This window comes from Elgaria multicarinata, chromosome 2 (genome assembly GCF_023053635.1).
Source record: "Elgaria multicarinata webbii isolate HBS135686 ecotype San Diego chromosome 2, rElgMul1.1.pri, whole genome shotgun sequence".
Taxonomy (NCBI): domain Eukaryota; kingdom Metazoa; phylum Chordata; class Lepidosauria; order Squamata; family Anguidae; genus Elgaria; species Elgaria multicarinata.
The window spans coordinates 74,241,599-74,259,246 of record NC_086172.1 but is presented as its reverse complement, the minus strand read 5'-3'; the positions used below and the strand labels follow the sequence as shown (position 1 = coordinate 74,259,246).

The 17,648-nt window shown below is 42.4% G+C and overlaps 1 protein-coding gene across 5 annotated transcripts in view; it reads left to right on the top strand.

Annotated features, from left to right (window-relative positions):
• Positions 1 to 16,967, top strand: part of TNS1 (tensin 1) — a 274,729-nt gene extending 257,762 nt beyond the window's left edge. For all 5 annotated transcript variants that reach the window (XM_063116731.1, XM_063116729.1, XM_063116728.1 and 2 more), the window contains 8 exons: positions 3,206 to 3,337; positions 4,051 to 4,143; positions 5,766 to 5,843; positions 6,732 to 6,803; positions 7,860 to 8,028; positions 8,217 to 8,285; positions 10,033 to 10,065; positions 12,123 to 16,967. In XM_063116731.1, the coding sequence (XP_062972801.1) occupies positions 3,206 to 3,337; positions 4,051 to 4,143; positions 5,766 to 5,843; positions 6,732 to 6,803; positions 7,860 to 8,028; positions 8,217 to 8,285; positions 10,033 to 10,065; positions 12,123 to 12,267 (791 nt within the window). In that variant the 3' untranslated portion in view covers positions 12,268 to 16,967. The remainder of the gene's footprint in view (positions 1 to 3,205; positions 3,338 to 4,050; positions 4,144 to 5,765; positions 5,844 to 6,731; positions 6,804 to 7,859; positions 8,029 to 8,216; positions 8,286 to 10,032; positions 10,066 to 12,122) is intronic.
• Positions 16,968 to 17,648: the final 681 nt, after the last annotated feature.

Below are 17,648 nucleotides of genomic sequence, written 5' to 3'. Positions count from 1 at the left end.
ACGGGCTTTGCCAAGTCATGCTGTCTTTTACTAATTCAGGAATTTCTTCACCATTGAGCATGTTTTAAGTATGACTGCTTTCTGGATGTTGGTTTGGATGTATCATCATCATTGACATCATCATCATCATCATCATCATCACTTATATCCCATTTTTTTCCTCTTGCAAGGAAGCCAAGGTGGCTTACATGGTCCTCCTCCTTTTTTATCCTCACAACAACTCTGTGAGGTAGGTTAGGCTGAAAGTCAGTGACTGGCCCATAGTCACCCAATAAGATTCATGGCCAAGTGGGGACTAGAACCCAGATCTCCTGAGTCCCAGTCCAACACTCTAACCACTATACAACACTGTCAGGAAATGTCGTAGAGATTGCCAATTTGGTCTGCGTGAAGCCCTTAGATCAGCTTTTCCCAACCACTGATCCTCAGATGTTGCTAGATTAAAATTCCCATTATCCCTAAATATGGTCATGATTTCTGGAGATTATGGGAACTGTAGTCCAACAACATCTGGGAACCCTATGCTGGAAAAGGCTAGACTGTGGTAGCTGGTATGGTGATAGCTGTGGTAGCTGGTATGCCATCACCTTGTGCCACATAAGTACCTTTCCCTGTTGACTTTTGCCAGTAGAAGACGGTTGATTCACATTCTCTTTATAGATCCCTTTTTGTTAAATGAAAACAATTCTCTTGTCCTCACCTCACCATCCCTTCAGTCTTTAGACTAAACAGTCCTGGTTCCTTCAACTATTTCCTGACAGAAATTAAGGTATTCCAAAACCTCAGTCTTCTTTGTTTCTCTCCTCTGAACCCTAGCCGGTTTGACAGTATTAAAAATAAAGTGCAATTAAGCAGCTTAATCCTTTGAAGAATATCTTCTTTCATCCATACGTCACTGTGCCGAGACACTCAGCAGCCAGTTGTGTCCAGTGGCTATTTTAAGTTGTTATGGGCAGGTCCAAAGCTATTGGATCATACTTGTTCCTGTATTCGATAACAGAAAGTTCTGTTGTGCTCCCTCCCTTCCTCATATTAAGAACAAACTTTAGGATATTTCTCTAATCTCAAAGGGAGCAGGAGAAAATTAAAATAGACTGAATCATAAAACTGAGAAGATCCATCACCATCAAATTCAAGGCAAAGCAACATGCCATAGTCAAACTGGTTTCATAGGTAAGTTCCTCCCCACCCTCAATGCACAATATGCATATTTTACCATTGTTTTTACTCATGTCTGCAGCAAATATTTGCCTTTTCAATTCCCATTTCAAAGCTCCTACATTTATTTCATGTGCATGCGCTAGAAGTCTGTCAGTTTCACTTTCTTTTGCATTAACATCTCTTATGACATGAAGAACTTTTGGTGAATTCCCATCAAAAAAAGAAATTTCATAAAATTCTCACCCACCTATACCGGCCAAATTCAATAGGTGCAACTATTCCCAATGCCAAGAGGGTCTTGATGTCCCTGCCTAGGACTATATAGCTGTTAAAGATGTCTTGTCAGACCCTGTTAGAAAAAAAAGAGGCCTCAACCCTAATTCAGCACGAGCATGGTTTGAATACACAAGGATTCAGACCAAGACTTTTAAGAGCAAAACACTCCAACCCTGGATAACTCTGCCAGTTTGGATTTCTCCCACATTTGTTTTGTTTTAATTTTTAAATTCCAAGTTCCTTTGTCTTGAATATGGAAAACATCATCATCATTATTTATTTATTTAGTTAGTTAGTTAGTTAGTTATTATTTTCAAAACCAAACTGAGATGAAATTTTCATCCACTCCTAGCATGCAGTCACAAACACACTCCCAAGAACCAATGTCCATATAGCCTACTCCAGAATTGCAAATGCCACCACCGTCCTTTCCCACTTCCCTTTAATGTGGGTAGTCAGGACACATCTGGGGGGCACCAGGTTGGGGAAGGCTGATATAAAGCATGGGCAAGGAAAACACATAATCCAACGAAGCCATCTGAGGGAACTAACTGAGTGCAGGGTTGCTTGTTTCCCCCCGTCCTTCCCTTTATTTTGGCAACCAACCTGCATTTGTCATTCCATCATTTTGTCCCATATGGAGTTTATCCTCTGCCACTGGCTAGGGAGAGAGAAATGCAAAGCGAGCTGTAGAGAGAGCCTGTGGTCACGTGAATTCACAGCAAACAAATCCCCCACCTCGAGTGCCTTGGAATGTAGAGCCTTCTGATGCTTGTCCTACCCCTTAAGTACAATCCCTTCCCCTGCGTGGACTACCAGTACATCCTCACCTCTGTGCTATTTCCCACCTCCTAAAATAGACCATTCAGACTATTGACACATGGTAATAGGGAGAGCCTACAACAGATATGACAAATGTACATTTCACACCCACCCACCCTTTGTTGACATGTGGCCACACATGTAGAACAGATTGAAGAAAGGGAGGCCTTCACTGACATGCTATAGTAGAGCAATACTCTCTTTTTAAAATTGTAGAAGTAATTTTCTACATTAATTTCAGCCTATGAGGCTTTATGTACATAGGCAGATAAGAACACGCAGTATGGCAATATTCAGGACGCTGAGGCCTAGAGATCTAGCAAATGGGTTGATCACGATTTCTGCCTTTAGGCTGCTGGTTAATGATTAATAATGTGCCTCTGTCTCGAGCCAGCACTGATAAAGTGCCTATCGGATAATTGCGAATGACCCCTTTAAAAGACTTTGTTTATGTCTCTGTCAACAGCCATTCCTCTCACCCATTCAACAGCTGAGGCACTTGGCAGCCCGGTGCTGCAGATCCATCCTTAATCCAAGAACACGTCCCCTCATTTCCTTCATATCTCCCCTTGCAAGGGTAAAATGACTGTTACTGAATGGATGTTGGCCCGGCTTCAGCTCCGCTTCTCAGGGGGAGGGGCGTTTGTGTCCCTCCTGCAATTTCATTCTTGCTTTAATCAAGTTGTAGAAGGACTTTCACATATAAAGTACACAAGTGGACAAGAAAATATCCCTAAAAGGGTGGAGGTGGGAAGGCGGCATGTGTTTGTCCTGCTGCCTATCCATAATATTAGAAAAACAAAAGTGAATTGGGACTCAAAGCCCATCCTTGCACATGTAATTATCCTGTCATTTATTCATTTATTTATATTTGTACACTAAGTGTTCATTACTACTTGGACACATTTTCTCAAGTGTGCTATATGCTCTTATTTCTTTCCCCCAGCCATTGCATTGCTGAAAGACAAGGAACCTGGGGCCTTCATCATTCGAGACAGCCACTCCTTCCGGGGAGCATACGGACTGGCCATGAAGGTTGCTTCCCCACCTCCTGGTGTTGTGCAACAGAGCAAGAAAGGTATAGCCTTTTTGCCCTTCTATCAGCCCAAGTCTGTGCCTAGTAAGATATTTCATACTTACAAACGGCCAGCAAGTGCGGCTTGTGCTAATAGCAAGTCCATGTTTTCAAATCATGTTCCATGTTCATGGAACAGAGGCCTTAGCTAGACCTAAGGTTTATCCTGGGATCGTCCCTGCCTGCTCCCGGGATCCCCTGTATGTCATTTAGATGCACAGGGATGACTCTGGGACGATCCCGGGATAAACCTTAGGTCTAGCTAAGGCCAGAGACTATGATTTGGCATGCTACCAAAAACTTTTCCTGAATGATGTAAGGAATCAGGGTTTGTGATTTATGACAGGTTCACTATCAACCACATTTTTTAAATCTGGGTTTCAAACAGCTGTGGCATCTAATGGGTTGACATGTGAGGACAGGGCCTTGGATTTCTGGTGCCATAAATAGACAGGCTTGAGTTGCCTCTTACATGGCCCATTTGTCAGTCCCAGAGATCAGATAGGTAAGTGCCATAGGGCTTTATTTCCATGCTAAGCGTTGATGTCTGCTCAGCAAGAGGGAATGGCCTGCCACTGACATGTAGTATAGATCAGCCACTGTAAACCACTGTTGCTGAAGGGCAGCAGGAAATGGGTTTGTCATCCATGTTCTACATCCTTATCAGACCAAAAAGACTTTGAAGAAACTTTAAGAATCCTGATTTGTCCCTGCAGGAGATATCACCAATGAGTTGGTAAGGCACTTCCTGATCGAAACCAGCCCTAAAGGTGTGAAGCTAAAAGGATGCCCCAATGAGCCAAATTTTGGTAAGCGCTTACATTTTGTCCCCTTCACTTTTTTATATAGGACAATTCTGTCCCATCCTGCCCTCTTGTGGAGGCTGTGGTAAAAACAACAACATGTAATATATTCCTGGACTACTGGCAGGAGTGAACAGCGTATGTAATATTAAACCAAGATGCATCTATTAAAGCTGAAGTTCCAGAAGTGTCAGGGGCCTTTGCAGGAATGGAAAGAGCTACTGTTCAGTATCCATTTCTTTTAATGTACATAGAGCACTACCAATGGAGAGTTGGGCATGCCATGACACCACTGACATCGGCAGTGGTTCTGGCACTCCGTTATACTATTTTGCTTCAGTTGATTTGACCGTTCGTTATTTGCCCCTTTGTCTTTTAATCTCATCTTTTCACATGGACAGATTTAACTTCTGTCCATGCGTGTGTGCATCCTCCACCTTCTCACTCTTCTTCGTGCAGCTTGTGAATTAGCCTCTTGCCTATGAAAGCCCATGCAATGATCAATGAGTTAGTCTTTAAGGTGTGACTATGCCAGTCCCTTAGCAGTCTGAAGCAGCCTGGGATTCAGCCAAGGGAAAGCAACAATGATGATGCTCCACTAGTGTATGAATCAGTTCTTACGTGGTTCTGAAAGGACAGGTTTCTCATGGGTTCCCCGTTAAACATGGCTTCCTGTAGAGCATTAGGCGTACACTTGTATGATGTCAAGCAAACTCTGGCTAAACCTAGATCATTTAAAAATGTGAGGTGCCAGGAGCATTGGAACGTTCAACACTGGCATAAGACAAGGTCAGACACACTTCTAAGAAGTAGATCAGTGTCTCCTAGAACAAGAAGTAATCTAAGGCCTTAGCTAGACCAGCCTTTATCTTGGGCTGATACCCGGGATCCCCTGTGCGTCATCTGGACGCACAGGGATCATCCTTCCCTGTCCCCAGGATACAGCCCTACACTTTGGGCCTGGTTTTTTCTGCTGTCTCGAGCTGCGAGTATGTGGCCCGTTTCCATGGCTTTACCCAGCTCCACACAATTACTCGTGTGGAGCTGGGAGCCACGCACGAGGTGCAGCGCTCCTCAGGAGCACTGCGCCCATTGGGGCTAGGGTGGGGGGAGTGGGGAAATCAATATTTTTTGTTTTAAAAAAACCCACCTACCTGGAGTTGCTCGAGCGCTCATGCGCTGCCGGCTCCTTTAAAAGTAAAAAAAATGGCGGGCGCAATGCCTCTCTTCTTGAGGTTGTCGCTCCTTACATGTAAATGAGGGCGAGATCTTGTGATAATCGCATCGCGGGATCTCCCCTCCTCCGTTGTGGACTTAACAGTAGGTCTAGCAAAGGCCTAAGCAACAGGATTCAGAATCTGACCCTAGACATACATACATATATTTGTATACTGCTTACTATTAAAAATATTGAAGTGCTTTTACAACATTAAAATCTACCTTAAAACTAGTTCCAAAGACATTTAGACTCAAAGTGTATCCCATTAATTAGGCTGGTATGAACATCAGTAAGGGGTACATAAGCATAAATTACATCGCAATAGAATACAGGAGGAGAAATTGAGTGCCATCAGCATTATACCATCATTTATCTTTAGCCTTGACCATGTTCCCTGTTCTCTCCCCAGGTTGCCTGTCTGCTTTGGTGTACCAGCACTCCATCATGCCTCTGGCCTTGCCCTGCAAGCTGGTAATTCCTGATCGAGGTAATGGAGCTAGCCTCAAGACATGAGCATCAGGTGGAAAGCACTCACAGGACTCAGGAGCAGAGTGCACTAAGAATATTCAAAGTGGAGAATGTGCATGTGTGTGCATGTGTATAAATGCACATGCATGCACATACATGTGCGTGTTCAAAACCACTGAGTAGAGTAATTGCTCTTCATATTCCTAGTTTGATAAACATGACCCAATTAGAAGTTCTAGTGCCTTCCACTCTACACTCCTCGCCTGAGTTTTTGGGTTGAATCAGTATAAATGTTCTAAGATGTGAGCCTTGAATCAGGAGATTGTGAGGGACCTAAAAACATAAATTCTACGGAGGGAGAAGAAGATAGGGCACCCCTGTATTTAATCAGGGCTAAGGATTAGTAAGGATCTTCCATAAACATAATGAATTTTGCTGCCAACGTGTTTTAGTTGAAAGGCGGACAGAAAGCAGTATGCTAGCAGGGTAGGTTTGGGGGTTTTATTTAGTAAGCAAGAACTGCATGATCATATATGTGCATGTGTGTTTCTTCCATCCCCTGGGAGTCATTCAAAGGTACAAAGCACTGCCATTTTGTTCTTACATCATAAATCCAAGACAATCCTTCCTATTTTAGTGTAGTTAGCATGTAATAGATCCCATCCACTAGCTCTATTTTCAAAAATGATATGAGAGACATGTCTCTCTATATACATAAAAATATACTGGAAATAAACCTATTCCCTTTTATCACTTTCATTGTGCATAGAGCAAAGTAGTATGGATGTGTATTAAAAGGGTTTGAACATGTGCTCTTAGAAGAGCTCTTACCAACAATCAGTCAGTCTCTCTCTCTCTCTCTCTCTCTCTCTCTCTCTCTCTCTCTCTCTCTCTCTCTCTCTCTCAGATCCCATGGACGAAACAAAAGAGACAACCTCATCAAGCAACTCAGCAACAGATCTGCTCAAACAGGGAGCAGGTGAGTGATAACAATGGAAAGAGACATTGTTTTCAACTAGTTTGGAACCTTTTAACCAAAATGAAATTTTAATGATTAAGGATGGGAGAGAAATTTGTTCAGTTCTCGTTTTGCACTCAGTGTCCAACTGAAACTCATTTATACTGTAATAGTATTCTCCAGTCAAGAAATACTGGAGAAGGTATATGTGTATATGAGAAGATAGACAAAAATATGTACATTAGTGAAAATAATATTTAAAAATGCCCCCCATAATTACTGCAATGGTAACCTTGCAATTGATTTGGCCTATAAAAGGACAGTGAGATACCAATACTAGTTCCATAACATAGTCTTGGAATGGGGAAGAAATGTGCTTGGTCCAGATTTTAATACAAACTGATTTAATTCACACTCCCTGAACTTTTATGTGAACTGGAACATTTTAAAAATGCATGCATGTATGTATGTATTTACACTTCTGTACCACCTAATAGCCAAAATTCTCTGGGTAGTTCACAAAAAATCAAAACCCTAAAATACAACATGATATCTACATAAAATCTGGATACGCTAATTTTGATCTATGTATGCAAATTTTAAAAAAGCAATTACTAGGATTTGTTTAGATCCTGAAGGTGATCTTAGGATCTGGGTAGGTATATCTGGGAGGAGACTATCCTTCAGGTAACCTGGCTCCAAGCCATTTAGGGATATAAAAGTTAAAACCAGCACTTTGAATTGGACCCAGAAATGGACTGGAGGCTACTGCAGATCACAGAGAATTAGTATAATATGGCCATATCAACCAGTCCCCATTAACAATCTTTCTGCTTTATTTTGGACCAGCTGAATTTTCTGGACCATTTTCAGTGTACACATTTTTGTGTGCAGACACTTCCATTCCTAGTGTAGACTGCAGTTACTGGGACACACTTTTATGAGCAGGCAGCAAATAGACTGCAAAGATGTATACGTTCTCCTCCTCACAGTGTGAGCAGCAGTAGGATTATGCCTGTTTTAGCTTCTGCTGCATTGCACCATCCCGTTGATGTTTGTGCTACTTTCCCCTCACAGCCTGCAATGTGCTCTTTGTTAACTCGGTGGAGATGGAGTCATTAACAGGGCCACAGGCCATCGCCAAAGCTATCACTGAGACACTGGCCTCCGAAACCCCACCTTCTGCTACTATTGTCCACTTCAAAGTCTCAACGCAAGGAATCACCTTAACAGACAACCAGAGGAAGTAAGAGCAAACGATGGTCTGGGACTCAGGGCGATTTGTGGGCTTGGAAAAGAAGGGTTCTCTTTTTACATATCTGTCACTGGTGTGTGTGTGTGTGTGTGTGTTTTGCTAATGCAAAACTCCCCAAGTTACTCTCTGCCTCAGAGGACAAGCTATGTCATTTATTCTTATCCATGTTTCTGTTTCAGACTATTCTTCAGACGACATTATCCCATCATCACTGTCACTTTCTGTGATGTGGACCCACAGGAGAGGAAGTAAGTAACCATGTTTGGGTTTAAGAAACCCAAAGCATGAAACTAGGGCCTAACCTACACCAAGCAGGATATTGAAAGCGGTATGAAAGCAGTATATAAAAGGCAGGAGCCACACAAAGCAGGATGTTGCACTATGAAAGTGATTTGAAAGCAGTATATGGTATGCATCAATGGGCCCCAACAGTTGTCAGTGTACTTCAATACCGCTATAAAGCAGTAGTGTGGCTCCTGCCTTTTATATACCACTTTCATACTGCTTTCATAGTGCAATATCCTGCTTGGTGTAGAATAGGCCTAAATGTATGTGTGTGTATGTGTGCATGCATGTGTGTTCACATATACACATACACACATACACATTAGGTCTGGAACATTATTGCATTCTTAGTTCTTATCACATACCATAAAGAGTTTTAGTCCTACCTTTCAATGAAAGCTTCCAAGGTAGCTAACAACATGATCAACATTTGAGCATTTTAAAAACAAGATAAACAGTAAACACAACATAAAAAGTAAAAAAAAATCCTGATGGGAGGAGAAAAATACATCACCTATTAAATGTTCAGAAGCTTGGCTCCTAAAAGCAAGCAGAGTAAGCAGAGTATCTCTATGGAGAGTATTCCACAATGGGAGTGGCACCTGCCATCTCTGTAGGCAATAGTACCTGAAACAGGGCCTCTGATCAGATCTTAAGGAACAGGCAGGTTCTTAGTACAGATTCCTATCCATAAAGAGACTCCTACTTTATACCAGCTCCAGAGACTGAGTGGAAATATCAGGAATGTTTCCCCTGAATGAGCTACAGCCTGTAGTTAAACACCCTGAAATATGGGAGATGTCAGGTCATATTTCATTATTACAACTAATGTAAACCATTGGCTGGAATAGAGCGATAGGAAGGTGTTACTGTAGAACAGTGGGAAGTTGGCCAATGCTAGCTTCTCAGAATCCTTTATTCTGAGAGAGCCTGGCATTCTTGCAGATTTCAGTTTCCATGGGAGAGCAGAAAACCCTGTAATTAAACTTCTGCTCCCCTCTATGTTGCTACTGCCAGCTTTTCTTCATTTCCAAAACCTAAACTGATTGTTCCAAGGAATATGCCTAAGCGAAAACACAATAAATTATCAACAGTGGATGAGAGCTGCAGAGTTCTCAACCACTTGATCCTCCTGCATAAAGAACCGTATTATCAATTCTGATGAATTTGCACTCCATTGCATTGCACAATAATGAAGGCTTGGCTACAGGTAAAAACTCCCTCGAGTTATTGGTATTTATTGGCACAAATCCTTTTGGCACAAAGTTGCAAGCCTGAGATTGCAAAGGATTGCAAAAAATTTCACTCTTGTTCATTATTCTTTACGGAAGTCGTTTGGTGATCAGTTGAAACCCTGGAGCAGCATCTAGGGCTTGAATTTCAGAGTATTTTCCCCCAACAATTTATAATCTCAATAGTTCTTATTGCTTCCTAAGGAGTGGATCATTTCTCAGAAGAAGTAAGGGATAATATGAGAATGCTCGTAACAGCATGGATAGATGAGGCTCATCCCCTTTCCTGTCTGTAGTTATTTATTTTCAGAGAGGGGAAAGGGGTCAAGCATTTAGGCACCACACCAGTTAAGGCACTACCTTCAACACTCTCCCTCTAATTACTTCACTGTACAAATTTGACCTTAGTATTATTGCGGTTTGTTTAACTGTTGTTATCCCTTTGAAATCTAACCAAAGCTTGTTCTCCTCTGCTCAGGTGGACTAAGTCGGACAGTGGTGGCTCTGCAAAGTAAGTCCTGTTTTATCAACTTCAGAGTCAGTGTTAAAACATGACAGTAGCCATGCAGGACAGAGGCCCTTCTCACAGTCATCTAGATTTTCCAAAGCTTTCAGTCATGTTTAGACATTCATTTGGTCCTGGATCCAAGTGGATCACAGAAAGGAGGCAGAGCTAAGAGAAGAAATTATCAACAGTGGATGAGACCTGCAGACTTCTCAACCAGTTGATCCTTCTGCATAAGGAACTGCATTATCAATTAGGAACCAACAGGGCCAATAGAATTCTGCTGAATTTGCATTGCATTGCACAATAATGAAGGCTTGGTTTCAGATAAAAACTCCCCTGTATTATTGTCATTTATTGGCACAAATCTTTTTGGCCCAAAGTTGCAAGCCTGTAATTGCAAAGGATTGCAAAAATTGCAGTGTTGTTCTTTGTTCTTTACAAAAGTTCTTTAGGGTCATTGCTATTCACCACGAGTTCCAGGCTCAGTGAACAGCCAATCAGCTGTGAGGGGCGTGTGCATGGGTATTGGAGATGTGCGGGAGTGGACCTGTCCACCATTTTTTGCCACGTTTTGGATGGGTATCAGCGTGTTTTACTGCCAAGCGCGCTTGGTTTTTTAATACAAACATATCTCTGCGCAGGAGCAAATATTTGACAGAGGTCATATCCTCCATGCGCTGCTGTGCATGTGTGCTTGTGCGCATCCTTCACGAGTTATTAAAAAGATACTCCTGCCCCATACCCATCTCCCTAGCCCCACCCACTTCTACCGATATACATGTGCAAGCACCGTAACGGGGCACATGTGGTGGCACAATGGCAGTCCTGCAATTGCGGGAAAGATCAGTCGTTTGTGCCCCGTGAGCGCCGACCGCAGAAGTGGGAAAAATCGGAAGCAGCCCTCTTCCATTGCGAAAGGGCTGCAGGTGTAGATTAGCCCTCTGTCTTGCGGACAAGCAAACAAACTGTGGCTTGTTTTCCCTATTTCTAGTTTGTTTCTCTCTTGCTCATTTTGCTTGTCTTCAGAGCAGCTTCATTTTCAGGCTGCACCTGCATGAGATCAAATATGCTACTTTTCTTTGATTGGAAACATTTTCCTTAAAAAGCCAAGCAACTGGGACCAGTTTGAGCCCCTTCCTCGCTCATGCCATGTTTCCTCTTTCTTCTCCTGCCATTGCTGCTAGCTTAGTAGCTTTGGAGCAGGCTCAGGGGGCTTATGGGCCTCACTAATTTTAGGTACTGTGTAGAGCAAGTGGTGTTTTTATTAGAATCTCCAGCTGTCTGGATTTTTCCCTCTCTAATTAGAAATGATGGGAGCAGGGTTGCTTTTTGTTCCCTTCCAGTATTTATAACTAGGGCTGTGAAAGCCTCGGGCCTCAGATTCGGAAATCCGAATCACAGAGGCCATTTTATGGCGAATCTGCCATTTTATGACAGATCCACCATTTCCTTGCACATCCCTCGGCCCCCATACAGTTTTAATCAATTATATGTATTTTATGGTGTTTTTATTTGTGTTGTACCCCGCCTCGATCCAGAGGGAGAGGCAGGTAACTATTATTATTATTATTATTATTATTATTATTATTATTATTATTATTATTATTATTATGGCCTAGGGCTGTGCAAGATAATGGCAGATCCATCATAAAATGACAGATCTGCCATAAAACGGCCACCGTGATTTCATAATCCGAGGCCTGAGACTTACACAACACTATTTATAACTTTCCTTAAAAGTTCTAATTAAAAAAACATTTTGTCCTTATTGAGAGAATGCTATTTTAGCATGGTGGATCCCTGCCCCTTCTCTCAAGGATTTCAAACACCACATCTCTTCCAATTCCACATGAATCCTGTACGTATTTTTGTGCCCTTTTGTTTCAAATGCCTCTGGGAGAAGACTGGGTACCTAGGTAGCTTATCTGATACCCCAGTATGTTACCAACAGTGTCATGTGTGGTAGCAATCACTGCTCCCCAAATAGCTGTGAGCTTTTCTTGAGTTTCACCTCTGACCTGTGATTTCCCCCTCCCTTCATTTCTTTGTCATCTCTGCAGACTCTTTGGCTTTGTGGCCAGGAAGCAAGGCAGTACGACGGACAACGTCTGCCACCTCTTTGCCGAGCTGGACCCTGATCAGCCGGCAGCTGCCATCGTCAACTTTGTTTCCAGGGTCATGCTCGGCTCCTCTCAGAAGAGATGAACTGATGCCTTCCCCCTGCAGGGGGCTTCTTGCCCTTGAATTTTGAAGAAGGACTTGGAGTTGTTCCGAGAAGGAATGCGAGGAAGTGCGTGGTGAAAGAGGGAAGTGGACCAATGGGGGGAAAGACAGAAAGGAAAAACGTCTGAATTGTTGGAAGGCCCAAACCAACCAAATGTACGTACATAGCAGAAACCAAGGAACTGACACCGTTGCCTTTCCCTGCCAAGTTCAAGAGGTGGAGATGATTTTGGCTTTTGGATCAGCATGAAATCAGAGAATTCACCCCACCCCCCACAGGCCAAAGCACGGATCTTATTAACCTTTGTGGGGTAGGACTATATCGTAGTTGCTTGTTTAGAAAATAAGGCAAAAACAAAAACAAATCATGAATTTGTGAGCTGCAGGAATCGCATTGAAAGACATGCCAAACAAGCAATCTTTGGTACCCATTTCTGAAAGTAATTGCTCCCAGCTCTTCAACGGCTGAATGTACAAAGGTGTATGTGTGTGTGTGTGTGCATGTGTGTGCGTGCGTGTGCACATGTGTGTAGCGTGCACATGTTTTAATGTGTATCTGTGAAAATCTGCAGTGTTAGGGTCGTGCCTCTACTGAATGTCAAATGGCGGCTTTTCAGAACTTTGATCTGTTGACGCTTGCATTTTCCTCTTCCTCGAAGGCCATAGGCCTCCCATCTCTCCAGCTAGAGGAAAACCTCATGAGCAGCTACAAGTAGTGTGAGATCTACCATGGAGGTGGGAAATTCTGATTTTAACCAGTAGAGTCACGCACGCACACACATGTATATGCACACACATATGCACACACACACACACAAACGTGTATGTCCACATATACATTTGTACACAAGAGTTACAAAGCAGGGAGTTTCTCCTTGGCTAATTTTAGGAGCATGTTAGTCAAAGCAAAAGATTATCTTCTGGTCTCTATGCAGTGAGGTTCATGGTAGGTCATTTGAATAGAAAAACTGTCCCTTGCCCCCCTGCCCCCCCCCAGCATTTTTAAATACCAGCCATTTGGGAATGCCATTCCTTTTAGATGTAAGGTAAAAACATCCCTGCCCAGGTTTCTCCCTTCTCCTTTGGGAGACATGCACGTGGTTTTGTATGTTGCATGGAAATTACTCAGTAGTGCAAAGGCAAGATGAATGATCCAATAATGGGGAGGGGGGGGATTTTATTCTGAAGACACCAGGAATAACCTTTAAAAAGATCCAGCTTGGGGTAAGCTCTGGCTTAAGCGCAGCCATAGCTGTTCCAAAAACCGGTGGCCATAGGTAATTAATCCACCCCGTTGGAGGTTCAGCGTTTTGTATGTAGCAAAACTAGCTAATTATTTTATCTCCTTAAGCTTTGATTTTGCTTCCAGAAATAGCGAGCACCAGATCTTGGAGTGACCTGCTTGCCCACAGTTGGCAGCATTGTCCTTGATTGACATTTGTTGTGGAAAGAGAGGCAGCCCCTCTACCTTGCAACTTCATACCCATGTCTGCAGTGTAGCAGCAGCTGCAGAAGAACCATGTATCCCCCCCCCCCCCCCGTTTAACATCACAAAGTCGTTCTTCTATTAGCATGACTTCTGGCATTCCTATCAGGGGCCACACAAGCGCTGCCCATAAACCAATGGAGAGGTTGAGTTGTTAAGAGAGGCCTCTTTGGCTGGGGAGGGATTGATCACATAGACTTCCAATAGCACTGTGGGAGTTTCTCATCCTCCTCTCAAGCATCTGCGATTGGCAAATCCCAGATACAAACTCTCCTGCTGAATGGACGACGAGCTGTTCCCACGTATCAAATCCTATGGGTTTATTGTGAATTCTTCAATCTCTACTTGAACTAGAGTCAAAGCTCCACTGAAACAAGCCACTGGTCAAAGACTTCTGAAGAGGCCAGCATGCATGGCAGCAATGTTAAGCAGTGATAAGGAGTGTGTGGGCTGTAAGCGCTACACATCCTCTTGATAACACTCAGTGGGAGTCGTAACACACTCTTTGGGTGGGTGGGGCTGATGTCCCTCCAACAGGGTTCAAGGGCCTCCATTAAAAAGCATTGATGAGGAAACATTGATAAAAACAGAACTTGAAATAATGGGGAAAGAAGACCTTTAGGGAAAGACCGTGTGTGGATGAGACACTTCAGTACTAAGTCATGCAGCATTCACTAAAAGTCAAAATATGAACTCCAAGTCATGCAGTCACCTAAATTCCCCCAGAGAGTGTAGCTCTCACATTGCCTTGATATAATATATGTATGTATGTATGTACGAAATATAATGACAAAATAAGTAAGCTAATCAAAAAAATTTTAAAAAGTGAAATTTACACGAAAAGTATTTATTTTTTTGACATATCGCTTTTATCTATCTTTTTATTTTCTCCAATATTTTCATTTCCCTCCATTTTCCCTCTTCCCACACCCTCGTGTTAAAGGGTTTTTGTTTTTGTTTTTTTGTATGTATGTATAACTTAGTGCAAAGTGCTTATTTGGTTAGCATTATTGACATGGGCAAGGTTCCAAAAGATGATGTCAATCCCTCTCCCAAGCCCCCTAGAAGCAACATCTTCTGAAATTGTGCACAGAGCAATGCAACAATACGGTATTTTCCCTTCCCACCACCTCATTTTTAGTAATCTGCCCGAGCAAGTGAGCATGTATGGATTATGACTTCATTGCTGAGTGATGCGAGGGTTAACGGTGTGCGTATGTGTGAAAGTGTGTGGAGAGAGACTCATTTCTGGATACTGTATAAAGCATGAGTTTTGCATCCAAGAGCTGTTGTTGAAACAGATACTTGGATGGAGTGGGAGCATAAGGTGTTTTTTTTTTTTTGGTGTCATCACCCAGGCTCCATGCCCCATCCACACCCAGATGGGATGCCGGAGGCTGCGATAGCTTATTCTTTATGTTGGTTACAAGTATTTCCCTCCTTCTGCGAAATTCAAGCAAGATTATCCCCCTCCCTCGCCTGCAACTGTCTCACCCTGCCATTAACCAATTAGAGAAACACTGTGTCTATAGATATATAAATATTATAAATATATATATATATTTTTGAAAGTCTCTATTTTTCAGACTTCATTTTTTTTCCACTGCTTTCAGAAATTTGCCATTTCCCCCTGCCCTTTCATCACTTGCTGTCCTGTCACAAAAAAGTGGCATTGAAATGTAATGGTTCATTTTTGTTTTGCCATTAAAAAGGAAAAAAAAAGTCACCTTAATATAAAGCATCCAGCAGTCACATATAAGTAAGTATCATCATGCCAGGCACACGTATGACAGCAGAATACCTGCTTCCAGCCATGACCTGCTCACTGCTCCTATACTAACTCACTAGCTGAAGATGGAAAGTTTAAGATCCTTCCCTTTTAGACATACTGTACTTACTAATTATGGCTTTTTAAAAAAGAGGCAAAGCTAATCACATCACATTATGTTACTTGTTGCTTTTCCAGCTTGCATTCAAGACAAAGGCTGCATTTTAGAAGTAACGGTTGTATTTATAATCCCAGTTTTAAGTTGATCAGGGCCAGATCTACACCTGCTGGCAAATCATTATGAATGTGGAATAAAAATCGGGAAATATCACGATGAAAGCAGTATATGGAATGTGCCCTAACTGTTATCAGTGCACTTCAATACCACTATAAAGCAGTAGTGTAGACCTAGCCCAGGTTTCTAGCTCCTCCAGCATGGCCCTCGATCTTAGGTTCTCAAAGTGTATGTGAGGCGGAACACCCAAAGAGGCACAAGCAGTGGCTGGGGAGTAATGAGAGATCCCCCTGCCACAGACCCAACAATTTCTGTGTATATCTTGAGTAGGTCAACAGAGTATGAATTTTATTCACCCTTCCCTTCCTTCCTTCACCTGGCAGTGTGCCTTTCCAGTTGTGCTTAGGCTCATAGAGCAGGGATGAAATGCCTGGAATCGCAATCCAATCCATTTTTATGGACTGCCAACCCTGTCATGGCAGGACACAAACATCCTTGGATATGCAAGAACTAAAAGCAGCAGCCAGTTTTCAAACTACTGTCACAGCTGCCTTCCCTTCCCCTTTCTCTGTCATCTCTGCCTTGGAGGTAGAGCCATGTTCCTTATCCATTGACCTGCCTAACTATTATCCAAGGATGTGAGTGAGTCACCAAGTTGGTGAATCATTCTCCCCCCCACCCCCACCCCCCACCTTTTGTCTTAGCCACAAAACCATGCTCACAATTTCTGCGTTGGCTTGGGGGGCTTTTTGTGACAACAGGTGACAGAGCCTCTGTTCTAGACTCATAGTTTGCCTTCTGACTAACCCCAAATGCTGGAGGAGCTGCTATAACCTTCAAACAAACTTATGCCCTCTGTTGATTGTCTTTCTTTTTTAAAAGCAAGAGAAAATATACTCTTTCATCTGAAACACATCACCTCATTTCCAGTGCCTGGGACTGATGTCTAATGTAATTTTATCCCATGTATGTTATATAATAATACTTCTACTATTTCAATGCAAGGTGTTATATTTTATACACATGCACATAAACACCCTCCTCCGTGCACAAAGAACTGCATAATCTCGCCAAAGATACCTGTTTAAAATGCACTTTCCTCTTCCTGTTGGTTGTACATTTATTGTATGTGCCTCTTTCCTTTCCTTTCTTTTAAGGCTTTTGTTTTTATTTTAAATTTGGTTTGCAAGTGACTTTACGTTTGGTTGTTTTTTTCTCGAGCTAATTTGTGAAACTCGGACCACCCATCAACAGCTGGGTGATATTAATTAACTTTTTAAGTAACTCGATATTTGAAAAAAGTTACTGAGCAGTGAAACAGCCAAAATAAGGTATGTTCGTGTGAGAAGCCATTCAAATATCTTCATATTCTAGTTCTCTAAGCTTTAACTTTTATTCTTATAAAAACTGCAGCCCCCACCTCCAAATTGCCCTCTAAAAGTACTGCATTTGCTGGTTTTAAATGTCACTTCAAATAAGTAAAAAAACTCTACTGTTGATTCTGTTCCCATCTGAACACCTGAGAGAAACCTAAGGTAAACAGCATTTGATACAGGAGTCTCTCTTTTTGTCTCAGTATAGCATGCGTTCATTGGCAAAGTTAGGTTTGTTTGTTTTAATGATCTACTGATGCAGAGGTTTTTGGACATCCCACTCAGAACAGAAGTGAGAATTAATGGCCTAATGTATCTCTAACTCATGGCAGCTGGTGATGTTGCTATTCTACAGATTTTTAGTGGACAATGTAGTTAGCTCCTCTACCTTCTAATAAAGATTTCACTGCTGTACTACACCAGTACCCCAAACAGCTCAATAGCTTGTCCCCAACTGTAGTCTCAGCTGGATGCACTGGGGTGGGGGGAAACATGGAGTGG